This window comes from Coenobita brevimanus, chromosome 79 (genome assembly GCF_032717465.1).
Source record: "Coenobita brevimanus isolate Jiangsu-jjx chromosome 79, ASM3271746v2, whole genome shotgun sequence".
NCBI classification, from domain to species: domain Eukaryota; kingdom Metazoa; phylum Arthropoda; class Malacostraca; order Decapoda; family Coenobitidae; genus Coenobita; species Coenobita brevimanus.
The window spans coordinates 7,049,334-7,070,020 of record NC_137032.1 but is presented as its reverse complement, the minus strand read 5'-3'; the positions used below and the strand labels follow the sequence as shown (position 1 = coordinate 7,070,020).

Below are 20,687 nucleotides of genomic sequence, written 5' to 3'. Positions count from 1 at the left end.
AGTTGGACAGAAAAGGGATGAGAGTTTGCTGCCAGACAGGTGCTACACGCCTGTCGTAGAGGTGGAGGAATGCATGCAGACAGTTCAGAGGAGCAGTGACCATTGAAGTAACGATAGAAAAGAGATCAAGATGCAACAGTACGATGAAGAGACTGAGATTAAAGGGAGTTAGTAAGAGAAGGAGAGTTAATGAGACGAAAGGCCTTTGACTCCACCCTATTGAGAAAAGCTCTATGTGGGGAGCCTTCCCACACATGAGAGTTGTACTCCACACAGGGGCGGACAAAACCCATATATAGAGTCAACAATTGTGCAGGGGTAAAGAAGGAGTGGAGTCAGCTTAGCACACCTAATCACTTGGAAGCAGATTTTACAAGAGATGTAATATGATCTTCCCAAGATAACTCCCGAGTAAATGAAACCCCGAGCATGTTCAAGGATGATGCAGGATTAAGCTGAATATAATTAAACATTAGTGGGTATACCTGTGGAAGATTTTGTCAGGTTGATGGGTGTAAAAACTGAGTCTTTGATGCATTAAAAACAACTAGATTATTTTTACCCCAATCAGAGATACGAGCCAAGTCAGACATTAGGTGTGCCATAGCCCCATCCCTTGTTTGTTGAAGTATCTGGTGAGATGGACGTTGCAGGAACCGAATGGAAAGGTGAAGGGTGGAGTTATCAGCACGTGAGTGGATAGGGTTTGATGTACAGCTTAGAAGGTCACTGATGAATAAATTGGAAGAGAGTTGGTGATAGGACAAAGCCCTGAGGAACACCGCTATTGATAGATCTAGGAGATGAACGATGGCCGCCTACAACAGCGGCTATAGAACGACAAGAAAGGAAGCTAGAGATGAAGGCACAGATAGAAGGATAGAAACCGTAAGACGGCAGTTTGGAAATTAAAGATTTATGCCAGACTCGATCGAAAGCCTTTGAGATGTCAAGTGCAATGGCAAAGCTTTCCCCAAAGTCCCGAAATGAGGATGACCAGGAGTCTGAAAGGTAGGTGAGAAGATTGCCAGTGGAGCGTCCTTGACGGAACCCATACTGACGATCAGAAAGAAGGTTGTGATAGGAAAGATGCTTGAAAATTTTTCTATTAAGAATTGACTCGAAAACTTTTGAGATACAAGATGTTAATGCAATTGGACGATAGTTAGAGGGTTGGGAATGGTTTGGGACTGGCTGAATCAGACCAAACTTCTTTATACGGTGTCCCCTTCACAGCTCCGGAGCCACACTAACTTCATAAGGCCACAAGTATAACTAAACTGAAACTCCTCAAATCTCTCCCCCATCCATTTATAACCTTCCTTGTTACTTGATTGTTCTAGGTACTCATATCAGCATCAGTTCCAAGTCGGAGACATCCAAAATACTGCAGAGTTTACTTACATGATGTAGCACTCTAAATTCTTTAGCATATAAACAAAAATTAAATTTGATTATTACATAATTTTACAATCATCTAAATAAAGCACTATAGAGAAAAGGAGGAATAAAAATCAACACATAACTTTAAAAAAATACCTCCACTCACAACAGCATGCTACCTGACAACTCTGATTCAATCAATCAATCAATCAATCATTTCCTATGGCACCCCACGGGATGCATAGGGTCTCAATGAACTCTCTCCACCAATATTTGTCTCTTGCCATCTCCTTCAGGTCCCACCAACGCTCCTCTCCTGCTTCTTTTTTCGTTGTCCTCAGCCAGATTTCCCTCGGCCTACCTCTACCTCTTCTTCCTCTTGCAGTCCACTCTGGCACATCCTGTATTAAACTACGTTCTTTTCTGTATATGTGCCCCAGCCACTTCCAGCGAGACGGTCTCACATATTCATTAACTGGTTCCACTCTCGTAATATCCCTTACTCTTGCACATGTAACTCTGTCTTGCCACTTTACCCCAAGAATCCTTCTCAGTATTTTATTCTCAAATCCTAATACTTTCTGATGTGTTGCAATTGTACTGTACCATGACTCATGCCCGTATATTAAAATTAGTCTAACCATGGACTTGTAAATTTTCACTTTAATATGTACCGAAAGCATATTATTATTCCAAACAGATTTCAACATTCCAACAGCTCGCCAAGCCTGTCTAATCCTCTCCTCAATTTCATTGTTTAATGATCCATTAGATGATACAATTGTTCCCAGATATTTAAAGTTTTCTACATTCTTCACCACATTATTCCCAATTACACAATCGATTTGGTTCTCCACATTTATATTAATAATTTCAGTCTTTCCACAATTTATTACCAATCCCACTTTTTCTCCTTCCTCCACCAGACAATCAAGCACCCTCTGCATCTCGTAAATACTTCCGCAAATCAGTACAATATCATCAGCATAGTCCAAATCCATCAGCTTCTTATTCTCTTTCCAGTTAATTCCTGCACCTGCTCTCCTTAAAACCTTTTTCATAACATAATCCATAACCAAAACAAACAACAATGGTGAAAGAACTCTTCCTTGAATCACCCCTGACCTAACTTGAAATGGATCACTCAAAGAACCACCCACCATTACCTTACAAAAAGTACCTTCATGCAGGCTTCTAATAATATTTACAAACTTTTCTGGTATACCATAGAATCTCATAATTTTCAACATAGCTCCACGTGAAACACTATCAAACGCCTTTTCAAAATCCACAAAACACATACTAAGTGGCATTTTCATCTCATTAGCTTGTTGCATTGGATGCCTTACAAAAAAAATCTGATCATTACAACCTCGACCCTTTCTAAATCCCGCTTGTTCTTCTCTTAAAATTTTATCAATTACTGGCTCTATTCTGTTCAACAAGATTTTGGAAAAGACTTTTGCAACCACAGGTGTCAAAGTTATCCCCCTCCAATTGCCACACACACTCAAATCTCCCTTTTTTTGGTATTTTTATAATCACTCCATTTTTCCACTCAGCAACTGAAAATGCACGAAGCATCCAGAACTTTCCACCACTCACCAGCTAGCACTCCAGCTTCTCAACAATATATATATACAGTATATATATATATATATATATATATATATATATATATATATATATATATACAGTATGTGTGTGTGTGTGTGTGTGTGTGTGTGTGTGTGTGTGTGTGTGTGTGTGTGTGTGTGTGTGTGTGTGTGTGTGTGTGTGTGTGTGTGTGTGTGTGTCCGACTTTGGACATAGGCTTCACAGCCTGTTCCCAAGGTCCAGTACTCCTACATTCCATACACCTCCACATGTCACCACTTCGGCGCTAAGTGCTACAGCAGACCCTTTTCTGTATCCTCCTACTTTCTCTATACTCATTTCAAAGCCAAAGTGGCTATTGTGTATATATACGCAACGACTCTTGCTCTCGTGTTCCTGAACTCGATTCTTCTGAATTATCAACACTCTGGCTTCGGCTTCCCTGTCATTCTCTGACTAAATATCTGACTAAATATATCTGCTCTGTTTACTCATCTCCTAATGCTCCTGACTATCAAAAATTCTTTGACTATCTTACTTCTATGATGGAAAGCATTCTATCCATTTCTCCTTTCTCTGAAATCTCCATTCTAGGAGATTTCAATGTTCACCACCCCCTTTGGCTCCCCTCTTCTTTCACTGATCCACGTGGTGAATAAGCCTACACCGTTTCTATCCTTTATGACCTAGAGCAGCTTGTACAGCACCTTACCCGTATCCCTGACTGCCTTGGAGAGAGCTCCAACATACTTGACCTCTTCCTTACAACTAATCCTCCTGCATACACTGTTAATCTTTTCTCTCCATTGGGCTCCTCTGATCACAACCTTATCACCTTAACCTGTCCTATCACTCTGGTATGGCCTTTGGACCCTCCAAAGAAACGTCGTCTGTGACACTTTGGAGCTGCGGATTGGGAGGCCCTCAGGCAGTACTTCTTTGATTTTTACTGGAATGATTATTGCTTCCATGGCCGGGAACCATATGAATGTGCCTTGAGCATAAAGGAAGTTATTCTCTCAGGCATGGAAGCATTCATTCCATTCTCATATCCTTTGACTAATGCAAGAAAGCCTTGGTTTAATCATGCTTGTTCTCATGCTGTCCACAACAATGAGAGGGTCTATAAAAGGTACTGGAGCCAACCCACCCCTGAATCACATCTTTTATACGTTTCTGCCCAGAACAGTGCTAAGTCTGTTCTTCGCTCTGCTAAAAATAATTTCATCCGTACTAAATGCTCTCAACTCTCCAACTCGAATTCTTCCCGCTCCTTCTGGCACCTTGCCAAAAACCTTTCTAACAGCTTTACCTCATCATCCTTTCCTCCTGTTTTCTACTCTGATGGCTCTGTAGCTATTTCTTCTACAGATAAAGCAGATCTCTTCGCTCAGACTTTCTCCTCCAATTCCCCCTTAGACGATTCCGGTCTTGTTCCTCCATCACTTCCCCCCTCTGACTTCCTCATGGCTGACATTAAAATTTCATCAGCTGATGTATTTTCTGCCATCACAGGCCTCAATACTGATAAGGCACATGGGCCTGATGGAGTCCCTCTTGCTGTTCTCAAGAACTGTGCTTCTGTGCTTACACCCTGCCAAGGCAAACTCTTTCGCCTTTGTCTAACAACTTGTACCTTTCCTTCTTGCTGGAAGTTTGCTCTCATTCAGCCAGTCCCAAAGAAGGGAGACCATTCCCAACCCTCTAACTATCGTCCAATTGCTTTAACGTCCTGTATTTCACAAGTTTTCGAGTCAATTCTTAACAGAAAAATTTTAAAGCATCTTTCCTATCACAATCTTCTTTCTGATCGTCAATATGGGTTCCGTCAAGGACGCTCCACTGGCGATCTTCTCACCTACCTTTCAGACTCCTGGTCATCTCCTTTCGGGACCTTGGGGAAAGCTTTGCCATTGCACTTGACAACTGAAAAGCTTTCGATCGAGTCTGGCATAAGTTTTTAATTTCCAAACTGCCCTCTTGCGGTTGCTATCCTTCTATCTGTGCCTCCATCTCTAGCTTCCTTGCTTGTCGTTCTATAGCCGCTGTTGTAGACGGCCATCGTTCTTCTCCTAGATCTATCAATAGCGGTGTTCCTCAGGACTTTGTCCTATCACCAACTCTCTTCCTTCCATTCATCAATGACCTTCTAAGCTATACATCTAACCCTATCCACTCATACGCTGATAACTCCACTCTTCACCTTTCCATTCGTTTCCGACAACGTCCATCTCAGCAGTTGCTTAGGCAAACAAGGGATGAGGCTATGGCTCACCTAATGTCTGACTTGGCTCGTATCTCTGACTGGGGTAAAAATATTCTAGTTGTTTTAAATGCATCAAAGACTCAGTTTTTACACCTATCAACTCGACGAAATCTTCCACAGGTATACCCACTAACGTTTAATAATATTCAGCTTAATCCTGCATCATCCTTGAACATGTTCGGGGTTTCATTCACTGGACTTATCTTGGAAAGATAATATTATATCTCTTGTAAAATCTGCTTCCAAGAGATTACGTGTGCTAAGCTGACTCCACTCCTTCTTTACCCCTGCACAATTGTTGACTCTATACACGGGTTTTATCCGCCCCTGTGTGGAGTACAACTTTCATGTGTGGGGAGGTTCCCCACATAGAGCTCTTCTCAATAGGGTGGAGTCAAAGGCTTTTCGTCTGATTAACTCTCCTCCTCTTACTGACTCCCTTCAACCTCTGTCTCTTCGCCGCACTGTTGCATCTTTATCTCTTTTCTATTGCTATTTCAATGGTTACTGCCCCTCTGAACTGTCTGCATGCATTTCTCCACCTCTACGACAGGCGCGTAGCACCCGTCTGGCAGCAAACTCTCATCCCTTTTCTGTCCAACACTCTAATGCAAGAGTTAACCGTTACTCCCAGTCCTTCATTTATACCACAGGTCAACTCTGGAACTGCCTCCCTCTGTCTGTATTTCCTGCTTTCTATGATCTCCAGTCTTTCAAACGCAGTGTGTCCAGGCATCTCGAAATGATCGGATCTTGAATTTGGCTCTCTCTTGTATTTTGTTTTTCTCTTGGAACGAACAATAATTGCGGGCTCGCGGCCTTTGGTTCCTTCTCCCTCACATAAGAAAAATAAAAAATCCACCATCCATATTGAATACATGCAAGGGCTGTCTTGTTCAGGATTGGTGTATTGGTATTGACGGAGGTATTTTCATGACATTTTGGTGGGTCTTCTGGTAGATCAGTAAAGTCTGCTTTATGAAATTCAAATCTTTAAATTGTTCCCTGCCCCAGCCTTGTACTGGGTGAATGCAGAACCCATCAGTTTGTATACTGCTACTCTTTTCTATCTGCCTCTCTAATACAAGAGCTAACAAGTATTCCTAGTCCTTCATGTATAGTACAGTACTGGGCAAGTGTAAAATTATCTTTCTCAGTTTACATTTCTCCTTGCCTAGAACCTCCATTATTTTAAACATGCATCATCCAGGTCTCTCGAACGGATGCTAATTATGGTTTTCTCTTACTCAGTTTCTTTGAAAGTGACATTTTAAAGTGTTCATGCTGTTTAGTTCTTTCTTGTTTTACATTAAAATAGTTCAGTTTTTAATTCTACACTAGCTTGACAACACAATGGAACACACCAACCTTAGACGACAAAACATTACAGTACAGTAGCCTGACAACATAATGCAACACACCAGCCCAAATACACAACACATTACAGCACACTAACAGACAATACAATTCAACGCAACAACACAAGCGCACAAAACATTATAGCACACTAGCCTGAGAGCACTACACAACTCTTGAGCACAAAAACATAAAACATTACGGCACACTAGCGGACAATACAATAGAACAAAACAGCACAAAAACACAAAATATTACAGCACACTAACCTGCCAACACACAACACAACACTCGAACACAAGAACACAGAATATTACAACACAATAGTCTGATTCCCATTCTTAGGCAGCAACCATTATAGTCACACAAATGTACACAACTTAAAAATTGTGTTTATTTTTCCTCTCCTTACGGTAACATTTTTCCAGTTACCATATATCCTGCTCCTTTTACATTTTGAGTTTCTTGTTGTAAAAAGTATTTTCTTGCTGTTGTTCTTTTCTGTCATCTGTACTCATATTTCGCCTTGCCTTCCTGTATCTTATATTGAATCTGCCCACTGAATTCACTCCACTACCTCATTCCAGTCCAAACGTACTCCATATTCCATACCCTTGACTCGTTTTCTGCAACTCCACTCATATTCCTGGGGAAGTGTGGCGTCCTCCAATCTAAAGCCTGTTTACCTTCACTTGGTCAGGGTGGGTCATTCCTCCGGTGTCAAAAATTGGTTTGCACGTGTCTAGCAATCCTAGGGAATCATTGCAAATTGGCCATTGTGATACATATTAATATTCTGGCAACTGCCTTTGACGATTGCGATGATTATGATGATGATGATGATGACGATGATAATAGTAACATCAACAACAATGATGATGATTAACATGATTAATATAATTATTAAATATAAACTTGCTGCCGCAACATTAATGATAACAGTGACAGCTACAGTGATGATGATGATGATTTCCATTCCCCAGGGCACTGTCATCTCGGGACACACCTCAGCCTGCCACCTGGACCCTGCCATCTGGGGCGACCCTGAGGTGTTCCGACCCGAGAGATTCCTGGATGATGAGGGAAAATTCAAGTCACCCAAGGAAGGGTTTTTGCCATTTGGAGTTGGTGAGTGAGAGGTGTTGTGATGCTACAGTGCTGTGTTGTGCTGTGTTATGTTTTCATGCTGGTGCATTGTGTTGTACTATGTTAGTGTGAGTTGTGCTAGGGAGTTGTATTTTGGTGTAATTTTTCGATGGTGTGCTGTGTGTGTTGTTAGCCTTAGTGTTGTCATGCTAATATGTTGTATTGTGTTGTCTTATGTTTAGCTGGTGAGCTAGTGTGTTGCAATGTTTTGTGTTCTTGTGCTGGTGTGTTTTGTTGTGCATTCAGCCTAGTGTGCTGTTGTGTTTTCAGTTCTTGGGCTAATGTGTTTTGTTGCGTTTTGTTGTGAACAGGTCCCAGGGGGGGAATGGTTAGTGGGAGGGTGATTTCTCGAGTTTATGTGAGTTATAACAGTGATGCACTTCGTCATTATAGTATACGTGTATCCCGTGCCAAAACTATTTTGGACGATTGTTATGTCATATCCACACACGTCAAGGCGCTTCTCCTTGTCATCATCAGTGAGCTTAGATGTAACAAGTGAGATCATTTCACATGATTCGGCCGATACTTCTTTGGCTCAAGTTCAGATCATGGAATCATCGTCGTAGGAGGGGCTGTTCACTACAAAGTACACGACCCAGACTACATTTTCATGGGTTTATGGAACCGATCGTCCAGAAAGGTTAATGTTTTGGTCAAGGTCGTACAAGCCATCGGGAGCCTGGTTCATTTAAACATGCTGTTTATGGCAGTATCTGTTCTATATTGTAATGGCTTTGATCTCAAACCACCAAGTGACTGCTTCCTTCATTTCCATAGCTGTAAATCGCAGTTAGCCAAAGAAATTGTAGCGTACTGTTATGATCACTGAGTATAACCTCTGCTTATCCCCAGAAAGAAAGAAAAAATAATATTAGATGATTTTATGAGATTTCTAAGTTCAATTAAAAGCAAAATTAGCTGCTCACATCACTCTTGATTTACCTTGTTTTCTCCCACACTAGGTAAGAGGAGCTGTCTGGGTGAAGCTTTAGCCAGGATGGAGCTGTATGTGTTCTCGGCAGCGCTTCTCCAGAGCTTCACTTTCAGCCCGCCCCGTCCTGGTGCCTCTGTCGACCTCACGCCTCGACCTATCAATAACCTCAAATTCCCCAAGGACCAAGAGCTGATGATTAATATCAGAGTGAGAGAGGAAGGAGGGAGAGGAAGTGTATGGAGCGGAAGTATGATGAGTGGCTCGAGAACATGAAGTGTAAATGGGGAAAAGGAGCGTTAAGATTAGAGGTATGAACAGTTGCTAGACAGTGAAGGTGTTGACATTGGGCTTGTGAGGGGTGATTAGGGAGTGGAGGATTGGGAGTGACAATGAGAGGAAAAGTGTGAAGAGTGGTTAAAGAATACTATGTAGTTATTGAAATAAACAGTTCGGATTGGACGTGTGGACAGTTGTTGGATAGTTGACGCGTTCGGAATAGGTGTGTGAGGAACAGACGAATAGGAAGTAATGGTGAGGACACTGAGGAGTATGGCTATGTGACAGATGTTGGCCGAGAAAGGTCATTAGTTGGGGCAAGACTAACTTTTATATTTTTGATCCGATTCAGACCAAATTTGGTGATAGGATTGAGGGTCGGGAGAGGGTCACGTAATTTAGTTTTGAGAACAATTGGATTGAGGTGGAGGTCAGAGGACAAGGTCAAAATTTTAACCTAACTCAAAATGGGGTTTTTAATCGATTTGTGATTTTGTTCTTAAAGTAATATATATTCTGAGGACAACAGGTTACATCAGGTTCACAAGACAAGGTCACCTTAAGCATCTTCCCATTCAACTTGGATCAAGCGTACTAAAAGGACTGCAGTTAAACAAGGACGAAGTATATCAAGTCGTAATAACAATGGGTTATCGGCCAGGGTCAGAGGGAAGGGTCAAAACTTCGGTGCTTGGTCGCTTTTAAGGTGCATAATTTCACTGACTGAGTTTTCCATCTTGATAATATATTGTTTAGCCATGGATAGCTTCTGAACTCCTTCAAATGCTCTTCAAAGCTGAATAACTTAAAAAAAAAAAATCGTTAACCTACAGAAAGGCGTGAAAAATAAGTGAGGCAAATATTATTGATTGGCATCCTCGCCCACGACTTTCAGTCCAAAATTTAAAGTCGAAAAACTCGAACACAAGGTAGTGAAGGTAATGCGTGAATCAGAATAACAAGCAGATATGTTATTCATTTACCAAAGTACCAATTAATGCCTGCGAAAAAGAGCAGGTTCTTGTTCTATTTACAGAATCAAGGGATTCCAAGTAGGAGATTTAAAAAAAAAAAAAAATCGTTGTCTTTCTGTATTCTTAATTTTTCTGTAAGCAGTGTGTCCAGGCATCTAGAAATGAACGAGTCCTGAATTTGGCTCTATTATTATTATTATTTTTTTAGGGGGGAGGGGGAAGAATCTTGCGGGCTTCGGGGTTTTGGTCCTTTCTTCCTAGTATTAGAAGAAAAAAAATAGAAACAAGTAAAGTATACTCTACGAGTTCACAGTACCCTAGTAAATAATTCAAACAGTTATCGATTAAAATACTAAATTAATCCACCGGATATAAAATAGAGGACCTTAAGTATATTCCAGCACGTCTGTAATCCAGTCATCAATATGCGAACAGGACCACGAATTCGTACATAAGCATTATGGTGTGTCAGTTGGCGTCAACAAAATACCTCACGCCAACTCTACCATCTATATTATAATGATCCGATTTACGTATATCTGTTTGTCTGTTACCGTAACAGCAAAAACTGGTGCATGTAGCGCAATTTTTGTTAGACCAAGGTGCCGTTAAAATGCTCTAACCTGAAGAATACAATAATTTCCACTCCAGTCGGGTCACCCGTTCCCGAGTTATGACTTATTTCTGGCTGAAGGTAGGAAGTGAGTTGACATCGAGAGGAGGCCGCAGAAGGCGGCCTTTAACTCGTGAGCTCTACCTGTCTGGAGTGACGTTTTGACTAGTGTATAACTTAGTGTATAATGAGGAGTTAAAGTTGACACAAAGTTGGAGGAGGGATGCACGAGGGAGAATACGACACCGCACCAGAGTTTACGATCATTTTATGAGCTTTGTTTGTTACAGAATGTAAATACTGGAAATGGGAGGGAGGCTGCTGCAGGCGCCGTATTTGGTGCCAGGTTTCTCACATGCCTTGGAAAAGTATAACTATTAACCAGTAACTTTGTAAAAGTTCAGTGGTAGTCATAAAGGTACGAATGATCCATAGGATAGAGCTCTGAGAGGCCTGAGCAAAAGTTATCATGCTCAGGACACGCTTATCATGGAACAACGTAATGTCATTAATCCATTCATAATCGAGGGATTGGGAACTGAGGAGGGAGAGAAGTCGAAGACGAAAAATTAGCAGAAGCAGCTTGTGTGTGGCCAGGTCATGGCGACTAAGCGGAGGAATTTGGGTTACTTGAGAAGTGTCGTGGTTATCTGTGAAAAGACAGTGGTACTGCAGAGCCACAAAGAGAGCAGGAGACAAAAATGTAACTAGTCACGATTTGAAGAACGCAAAAGTAATGAACGTCCGGATAAAGTGGCACAAATTACAGTGACCTTGGATAATGGAAAGGTAATGTAGCAGCAGTTTAAATGTGGAAAACAGCGGGTAATTCTTTAGGAAAAGGACGAGGCGATTCCACATTATAACAAACTCACGATCTCAAGGTAAATAATTTTGGTACATATGCAACACAGATAGCTAACCGTTGAATTGTGACTGCAAGAAGTGACTGGAAAAAGACAAAATATACCTATTTTTGAGAAGTTAAGGAAATGGCCAGGTCGTCCGCGGCAATGTTTACAGACGATATCTCCGACTGGCCACACTGTTTACCAACCATCGCTCCGACTGGGATCGTCAATGTATTCTGTGTCAAAACAATTGCAGACTTAATGATTTAATCAAATCTAATCTAACCAAATCAAGCCTAATCCAGCCTTACCTCACTTGCATTAGAGAGCCAGATTTCAAAAAAAAAAAAAAAAAAAAAAAAAAAAAAATGCTCGTTAGGAACGTTAAATATGGCCGGGTACTGGCAGACGGCGGCGGAATATTTATTCATTCTAAATCCTCACTAATATCTTTCAGATGTAAGTTTATAAAAATAACCAGCAGCTGTGGTAATCCACGTATAATAACAAGTAACCTCTGAACGACTCATTTCAGTAGAAACTACGGAAAGGCCACACCAGTTCGGTAAAGAATTAATAAACAGTGTTTTATTAAAGAAGCTCTTCACAAGAGAATATCTTTCTATCTATCTATTGCCAGAAGCCTTAATCCTGCAAGTGGTGGCCACAAACACATCGCCTCCATGTCGCCCTGTCCCTTGCCATTTTGTTATCCTCCTCCCAGCTCACACCCCCCTCTCTCATATATCTCTCGACCCCGTCGCTCCATCTCATCCTCGGCCTCCCCCTCCTCTCCCCTCCTCCACCTCAGTTACATACACTCCCCTCGTTAGTCTCTCTAAGTCCTCTCCACATGACCAAATCGTCTCAATGTATTTCTCCTAACACTTTCTATCACATCCACATTCACACCACTAGAGAATATCGTGTGTATTTGTGTGTCTTAATGCACTTGTGAAGACTACATAACTGGTTAGTTTGAATTTCTTCGTTTTCACTTTTTCATCTTGAAGAAAATTATCGTCATATCACTTTGTGCTCAGTCAATTTAGGTAATTTAAGATAATTATATTTTCCACGTGAATTTAGTATTATAGCGTAATATCGCAGAGAAGTATGATAAATGGCAGAGCGGTCGGTAGCACTGTGATAAGCGAACAACGTTTGCTCTCATATTGACTTGCTAGATTAGATAATAATTTAATTGGAGAATAATTGGATAATTGGACAACGCTGGATTGGATACACTACACTTGTTCCACTGTTTGCAGTCATTTTTTAAATGTAATATTGCTATGATTGTTACTACATCAGTTTAGGAAGTAATGTTGCATTTACTGTGAGAAGATACAAAGGCGTATTGAGAAGCAGTGACATCATACTTGTCACTTGTGGCACACACACATCCTTAAGTGGAAGTCTGTAACAATGACATGTTTCATTTTGTCTTCTATCTATCTATCTATCTATCTATCTATCTATTGCCAGACGCCTCAATCCCGTTTGGGGTGGCCACAAACAAATCGCCTCCAAGTCGCCCTGTCCCCCGCCATTTCACTGCCCTGCTCCCAACTCACACCCCCCTCTCTCATATACCTCTCCACCCCATCCCTCCATCTCATCCTCGGCCTCCCCCTCCCTCTTCCCCCCTCCACCTCACTCACATGCAGGACTTCGTCCGTCTTTCACCCCCCATCCTCTCCACATGGCCAAACCACCTCAGTGTGTTCCTCATAACGCTTCCTATCACATCCACATCCACACCATAACGCTCCTTTATATCCTCATTCGTCAGCCTGTCTCTCCATGTGACTCCACAGGCTCCTCTTAAATAACTCATTTCCACAGCTCTCACTCTTGACTTGTGTCCTTCCAACAACGTCCAAGCTTCACTTCCATACGTTAGAGTTGGTATCACAATACTGTCATGAAGTAACTTTTTCACTTCCATGCTCACTTCCCTGTTTCTTATCACCGCTTTCAAAGAACCAGCAACCTTTCTTCCCTGCTGTACCCTTTCAAGCACTTCACCCTCCAAACCTCCATCCTTACTCATCACACTACCCAGGTACTTAAACGTACTCACATTTTCCAATTCCTCACCATCCAACCTCGCTGTACATTCACTGACTTCACCTCTCTCAAAGACCATCACTTTACTCTTCCCTACATTCACCTTTAGATTCCGTTTCTTACACACTCTCCCAAACTCATCCACCAAGCCTTCCAGCTCCCCTTCGTCTTCACTCAACAACACAGTATCATCTGCAAACAATAGTTTAGGGAGTTTCCAAACAGTATCCTCTCTCACCAGGGCCACTCCAACATCCAGTACCCTACCTTGTACCTCTTTTATTACCCCATCCATGTACAGATTGAACAACCATGGAGACATGACACATCCCTGTTTCAACCCAAATTTCAAAGAGAAAAGTTCACTTAGTTCACCATCCACACGCACTGCAGCCTTCGCACCATCGTACATACTCTTCACAGCATTCAACAACTTCCCATCTACTCCATATATTCTTAACACTTTCCACAATCCTTGTCTATCCACCCTGTCATATGCTTTCTCCAAATCCATTAAAGCCGCATACAACTTCTTTCCCTTCTCTAGAAACTTTTCTACTAAAGATCTAAGAATGAATATCTGATGTACACAACCTCTTCCCTTCCTAAAGCCTCCCTGTTCTTCTCCAACTAATTTCTCTGTTCATTCTCTAACTCTGTCAATAAGTATCCTACCATACACTTTTCCTATTATACTAAGAAGACAAATGCCCCTATGATTACCACACACTTCTTTTTCCCCTTTTCCCTTGTACAAGGGAATAATTATACCTGACTTCCAATCCTCCGGGACTTTATCTTCCTCCCAGGCCAATCTGCACATCTTCCACATCCATTCTACTACTATCTCTCCTTCATGCTTCAGCATTTCACCACACACTCCATCAATTCCTGGGGCTTTCCCCGATTTAACTTTCTTCATTGCTTCCACAACTTCTATTCTACTGATTTCTTCCTGTCTTCTTACCTCCCTCCTTCTCCCAGCCATTCCCCGGACACTTATACTCGCATTACTTCCATCCTCTATGTTCAACAATTCCTTAAAGTGTTCTCTTCATTTGCTCACTTTTTCTCTCTTCTCCACTAGTAATCTACCATTTTTATCTTTGACTCCCCTGCTAACTTCACTTCCACCCTGTCTTAATCTTTTCACCTCTTTCCAGAACATTTTCTTACAGTCCCTCCACTTTACACTCAAGTTCCTTCCAAATTCCTCATCCACTCTCTTCTTACTCTCTCTTACTAATCTTTTCACCTCACTCTTTCTTTCTACATATAACTCTCTCTTCCGCCTCTCAACTTCTTCTACTCCCCTATTTCTCATCCATTCATTGTATGCTTTCTTCTTTTGTGCCACAGCCTGTCTCACCTCTTCAGTCCACCACGCTGTTCCTTGCACCCCTCTCCGTCTTCTCTTTCTTCCACACACCACATCACATGCTGCACATATTTTTTCTGTAAATATCCTGCACACACCTTCATTCTCATTATATTAGCTTAGTGTCATATAATGTAAGGCTGTTGTTCTTGATCAGCTCCGGTCTATCTGGCCGAGCAGACCCATCAACCTTATCTGCAGGACCGTCCCGTACAGTGAACCGATGTTCCTTTGCGGTTTCAGCTGCTCCGTGGGACAAACATGTGGAGGTTTGGCTCATGGATGGACACCGCATTTGCGCCTCTTCATCCAGTTAATAGGGGCGCCATAAAAGGCTCCACATCACACCGATATCTTATCACATGGTTACCGCCCAGAGCTGTAAATTATTCATAGGTTACTGGAAACCATTAAGCTTGTCGCTCAGTGTCGAGCTCCTTAATCATGAAGGCAAGGGAAAGCACGACGACATTCAATAGAGTAATGAGAACAATCTGCTAGAAGATGCGCTACAAAAAGACGAACCTGACTAGATGAGCAAAGAGGAGATGCCTCCCAGGACATCAAATGACTATGTGTAATACGGGTATGTCCCAAACGCAAGCGCGCTAACGCAGTCTCCCACCGTCTGTTGGGATGGAAGGAAAGGACCATGGAAAAAACGGTAGGCTTAACAGAATGCAGCTTATTATCAGCAATATTAGACCATTGCATTTGCCAGCGATGCCTAAGCAAGCCAGAGATCGAAGGAAAAAGTCCCTCACCGGGACACAAATGGAGGATATCGTACAGGACGTCGCCGACCGGGCCAGAAAATCTACCTGCTCGTTTCCAGCAATACCGACATGACTTGGGAGCCAAAAAAAGTAACTAGTTTCATATTGGTGGCAATCCTGTACATCCACTCCTGGCTTGGAAGGACCAGTGGGTTGGCTGCCCGAATGGTCCTTAGGGAAGAAAGGGCACTAAGGAGGTCCATGATTATAAGAAAAGATGAGAAGAAAAAGTATATTGAGAAGAAAAAATATATTGAACGGCACCCAGAAGAGCATACAGTTCTGCAGTGAAGACACTGGCGGCATTAAGGAGACGTGACTACCATGAACCGTCTGGAAATAAAACAGCAAACTAGCGCCGTCGGGGGATTTTGAACCATCTGTATAGATTGGAGCAGCTTACGAATGACAAGACATATGACTAGAGATGAGGGACTGAAGAATGGAGAGAGAGAGAGAGAGAGAGAGAGAGAGAGAGAGAGATTAGGTAGGTTTCAGATCGAGTAATCGATCTCAAGAGATTCATAGTGAAGGAAGCGCATGATATTAAAGCTGAAGAGTAGATATATATGCGCGTTGGAATAAGACTGTAATATAAAAAACTATGCATTGTTAAATTACTGTACCGCAGATGGTTATTTCTTTTTAACATTTCTTGTTGTCACTCGTTGCGTTGCAGTTGACACGCACAAATTTCAAATCAATGAACCTGAGCACCCGATCTAGACCCATCAACCCACCCTCACCTCCTCATTCAAGAGTCTACTACGTCCTGACTCCGACCTTCTCCCCAGGAAATGATTAAAGCGTCATATGTGGCTGCAAATCGTGCTATGTTTAGTCCGATAACTTAAGTCTCAGACTGTACATTGAGGGCCAGAAAGATCCTTCCAAACCATTCGCTCCAGCTTTAATTCTTAAAAGTTTTTCACTTCCAAATCGTTTCTATCACATAAATTTGAGTGCTTCTGAGATCATATAGCTCCATTCTGACTGATCAGTGTTACGTCGGATCCAGTCAAACCATCACTTCCATTTCGACCCAGTCATGTCATACTGGGATATTGATGCACTTGCGTTCATTATGGTCTAATTGGGCTCATTCAGGTCTTTAAAGTATATTTACATTATCTACAAATGTTAACCTCAGGACAGCTCAGGTCCGTGCTGGTCCATTCAGAGCCAGGTAAAAAAATCAGGGAGCTATTACCGCTTGTTAGTTATTAGATTATTCACTTCCGGCCACATCTCTTAAATTCACATCCATTTCGATGCAGTGAACTTATTCTTCTTCAGATCAGTTTCTGGTTGTGACAATAGTTCACTCCATTGCCCTCCCCTTGGTAATAACTACAACAAGGTATCCCTGCATCGCATTAAAAATACCCTAAGTCCAACAATGCAGGCAATAAATAACAATCATAAGTTCATTAACCAAGTTAGGAAGTTTCTTATCTATTTTGTTAATCCTTCGACTAAAATTTTTATTTACGTTCTCAAGCATGTAACTGTTACTGGATACACTGATCTTGCAATTAAAGCAACGAGAACGCAATTGGCATTCAGACAACCTCACGAAACAACCAAAAACAATTGTCGGTGAAATTTGCAGTGAAAACTCTTTTAAGGACTTCCTTCACACCACACACACACACACACACACACACCTCTCTCTCTCTCTCTAAAAAAAAAAAAGTACTTTGTTGTACTTTGGTGTCGTCTGACTTTGGTCTAAGTGGTATTGGGAAGGGTTGTTCTTGATGCTTCGACCAACAAATGTCACTCACTTATGAGGACAGCCACTCAAATTTAAGAAGTGACCTGGCACACGCAACTCTGACTCTGGAGACGTGCCATAAAGTCCAGGGATTAAATGGTTGTCAAGTTGTAATGGGGCCATATTGACCAGAGCTTAATGGTGATGAAAACCAATGTACACTGTAGTCATGTATGTTTACAGTTACCACAGTGTTCACAATGTCTTTTATAAACTCACACACCACACTCGGTAGGTCCTATATTCTCGCCACGTATGTTTGTTTATCTACGCCTGAAGTTCCTGGCTCTCTGCACCGTCTGACTCGGTTCAATGCTAGCTCCGCCCCCCCCCCCCCCCAGCCCCATCTCTCCAATTTCTTGTGTGATCCATAACTTACTCACTAAATTCAAAGAAATTAGATCATAACTGTTTCAGGATTTTGTTCATACATAAACACAGGTCAATCTTTTATCTTGTTCCGTGTGTTTGTCCGCCTGACTCTTCCAATACGTTTGCTATAAATTGGTTAAAAACTGAGTTACCTTGTTACACCGACACATATGGGTCACATTTTATTGTTAGGCTGTGACCTTGACTAATATATTATTCTAAAACACACACACACACACACACACACACACACACACACACACACACACACACACACACACACACCAAACAAACAACGAATTTCCTCCTTGTCTCATCCTTAACCCGTCCATTAAGTTTGGTTGGACCGATTAAAACATAATCACTTGTTGGCACACACACACACACACACACACACACACACACACACACACACACACACACACACACACACACACACACACACACACACATATATACACACACACACGCAAACAGATGTAAATTTGATCTTGTCTCTGACCTTGATCCTCGACCGATTGTTCTTAAAACTGAATCACTTCATTCTTGCCTTGCCTCAAATACATCCCGAAGTTTGATCAAATTTGTATTTCAACGATTAAAATTCATTTTACCAGATTAACGTTTGACTTTGCCGTGTGACCTTGACCTTTTATCTATTACTTTAAAAACAATAGGTTTCCTTACTGGAAAGGCCTTAAATCCCTCACCAAGTTTGGTTTAGATTAGATACCGTTTATAGTGTTTGAGTTATGCTTACTCACACACACACACACACACACACACACACACACACACACACACACACACACACACACACACACACACACACACACACACACACACACACACACACACACACACACACACACACACACACACACAGAAGAAAGCATTCAAATTCTAATTCAAATTTAAATTTTTTATTTCGCCTATAAACAATTACAGAGTACAATATTAATATTAGTATACATAATCTTAAATGGTGGGCTCATGAAATTAAATATTTTTTATGAGCTCAATAAATAGTTATACCTCATATGATAAGGGAAAACACTGCACAATGCATAATGAAAGCTCGCTATATAATTTTACATCGAGTAATTAAAAGGAAACTGTTTATCTTATTAGCTATGTGTATGATATGTATGATTATAATTTAATGGAAGTACCATAACAGAATTCATATAAATTGCATCAGTATCGGCTTACAGTATATTTTTTAGTTTTTATCTTGAAGGTTACATGGTTGGTAATAGTTTTTAATTCGTCTGGCAACTTATTCCACATGAAACAACCAGAATAAGCAACAAATCTTTTATATTTTTCAGTCCGTGGTTTGGGGGGTCGGAAGTTAGATCTACCATTTCGTAAATTGTGAGGAAGAACTCTGGACATATTCTGAAAATTGATAGCAGTGGGATAGCGTAATTCATTATATACAAATGTTAGTGTCCCTACTCTGTATATATCTTGCATTTTTAGTATCCTAAAGTGCATAAAGAGGGGGATCCGTAGGTTCTCTGTGACTTACTTCTGAAATTATTCGGACAATTTTTTTTTTTCTGAAGTAGAGAAGTTGCTGCATAGAGGATTTTACTGCCGAGCCCCGGGCAACGTTGTAATACAGTATTGTAAATAGGTAAATTATATTGTATTATAGAGTTTTCAATACATCTTTAGTTAAATTGTTTTTTCATCTTGAAAATTATTCCATTTGATCTGGGTAATTTACCACTAATGATATGTATGTAATCTTTTCAAGATAACTTTTCATCAATAGCAACACTGAGGAATTTCGTGTAGGTACATCTTTCGAGTAGATTATTTCCTGTTCTGATGTTAATGTTTTGGTTATAGTGCTTATTTCCTGCAAATATTATATAATGGATTTCATTGCCTTAAGAAATGGTCTATTTGTTAAGAGCCAAGTAGAAGCATTATCTATCTGCCTACCTATCTATTCCCAGACGCCATAATCCCGTAAGAGGTGGCCATTTGACTTTAAGTTATTTGTTTTACAGGGAGGGGCACTAACCCTCCACCAACCCACTTGTTGACAAGTAGGGAGCACGTATGGTTTGGTTATATGGTTGCCACCCAGCGTTGTATATGGTTTCTTGGCTTACAGGAAACCACTTGGCTTGTCACTCAATGTAAAGCCACCTCTGAAGGAAAGAAAAGCAATAAGAAGTGACAGGAAAGACGGGACAAATAGAAAGAGAGGAGGGCAGGCACAGAAAAAGAATGATAGGCTAAGGAAGAAGTAGGCAGCACTACATCAAGTGAGTGGTTGATGGTCGCCCCCACTTACCACAAGAAATATTATTCAGCTCTATGTTCATAGTGCGTCCTAGAGTTACTAAATCTGAATCCGAGTGAAAATCATTAGTGTCGTCAGCAAATAAAATAAAATTCAAAATGCTAGATATATTGACAAAGTCATTAATATATATAAGAAAGAGTAATGGCCCTAAGGTTGAGCCCTGAGGTACACCAGTGGATACGATTCGTTACTGGATCTGACTCCGTTATCATAAGTGAACTGTTGTTGTAACGATATTAAATGGTTTAGTATTTCACTGTTTCGAGATATTTTAATTATGAATTTTATACGGGAGTTTGATGTTATGTTTTAATGCTTCGATACTTATGTTTTAGGTTTATATTTGGTTATTCAGTGTTTATAAGTGTTTCAATACTGTTTTGCTTCACTAAGCTAGTTATTCTCTGAATAGATGTTGTACATGACAGTTCAGTTGTTGTCGAGAGCTCAGCCACAAAACTTGTACCCTGACTTCTGTAAATAATCTTCTGTAAATAAATCGTTGTGTCTCGTCCTACTATTATTGACATAACGTTACATGGTGGCAGCAGGATAGGTTCGACGCTTTCGTGGAAGTACTGTTGAGT

General features: G+C 41.0%; 1 protein-coding gene across 1 annotated transcript in view; it reads left to right on the top strand.

Moving 5' to 3' along the window:
* LOC145408994 (cytochrome P450 2L1-like) overlaps window positions 1-9,558 on the top strand; it is a 118,469-nt gene extending 108,911 nt beyond the window's left edge. The window contains exons 10-12 of the mRNA XM_080279564.1: window positions 7,585-7,729; window positions 8,713-8,891; window positions 9,490-9,558. Of these exons, the coding sequence (XP_080135690.1) occupies window positions 7,585-7,729; window positions 8,713-8,891; window positions 9,490-9,558 (393 nt within the window). The remainder of the gene's footprint in view (window positions 1-7,584; window positions 7,730-8,712; window positions 8,892-9,489) is intronic.
* Window positions 9,559-20,687: the final 11,129 nt, after the last annotated feature.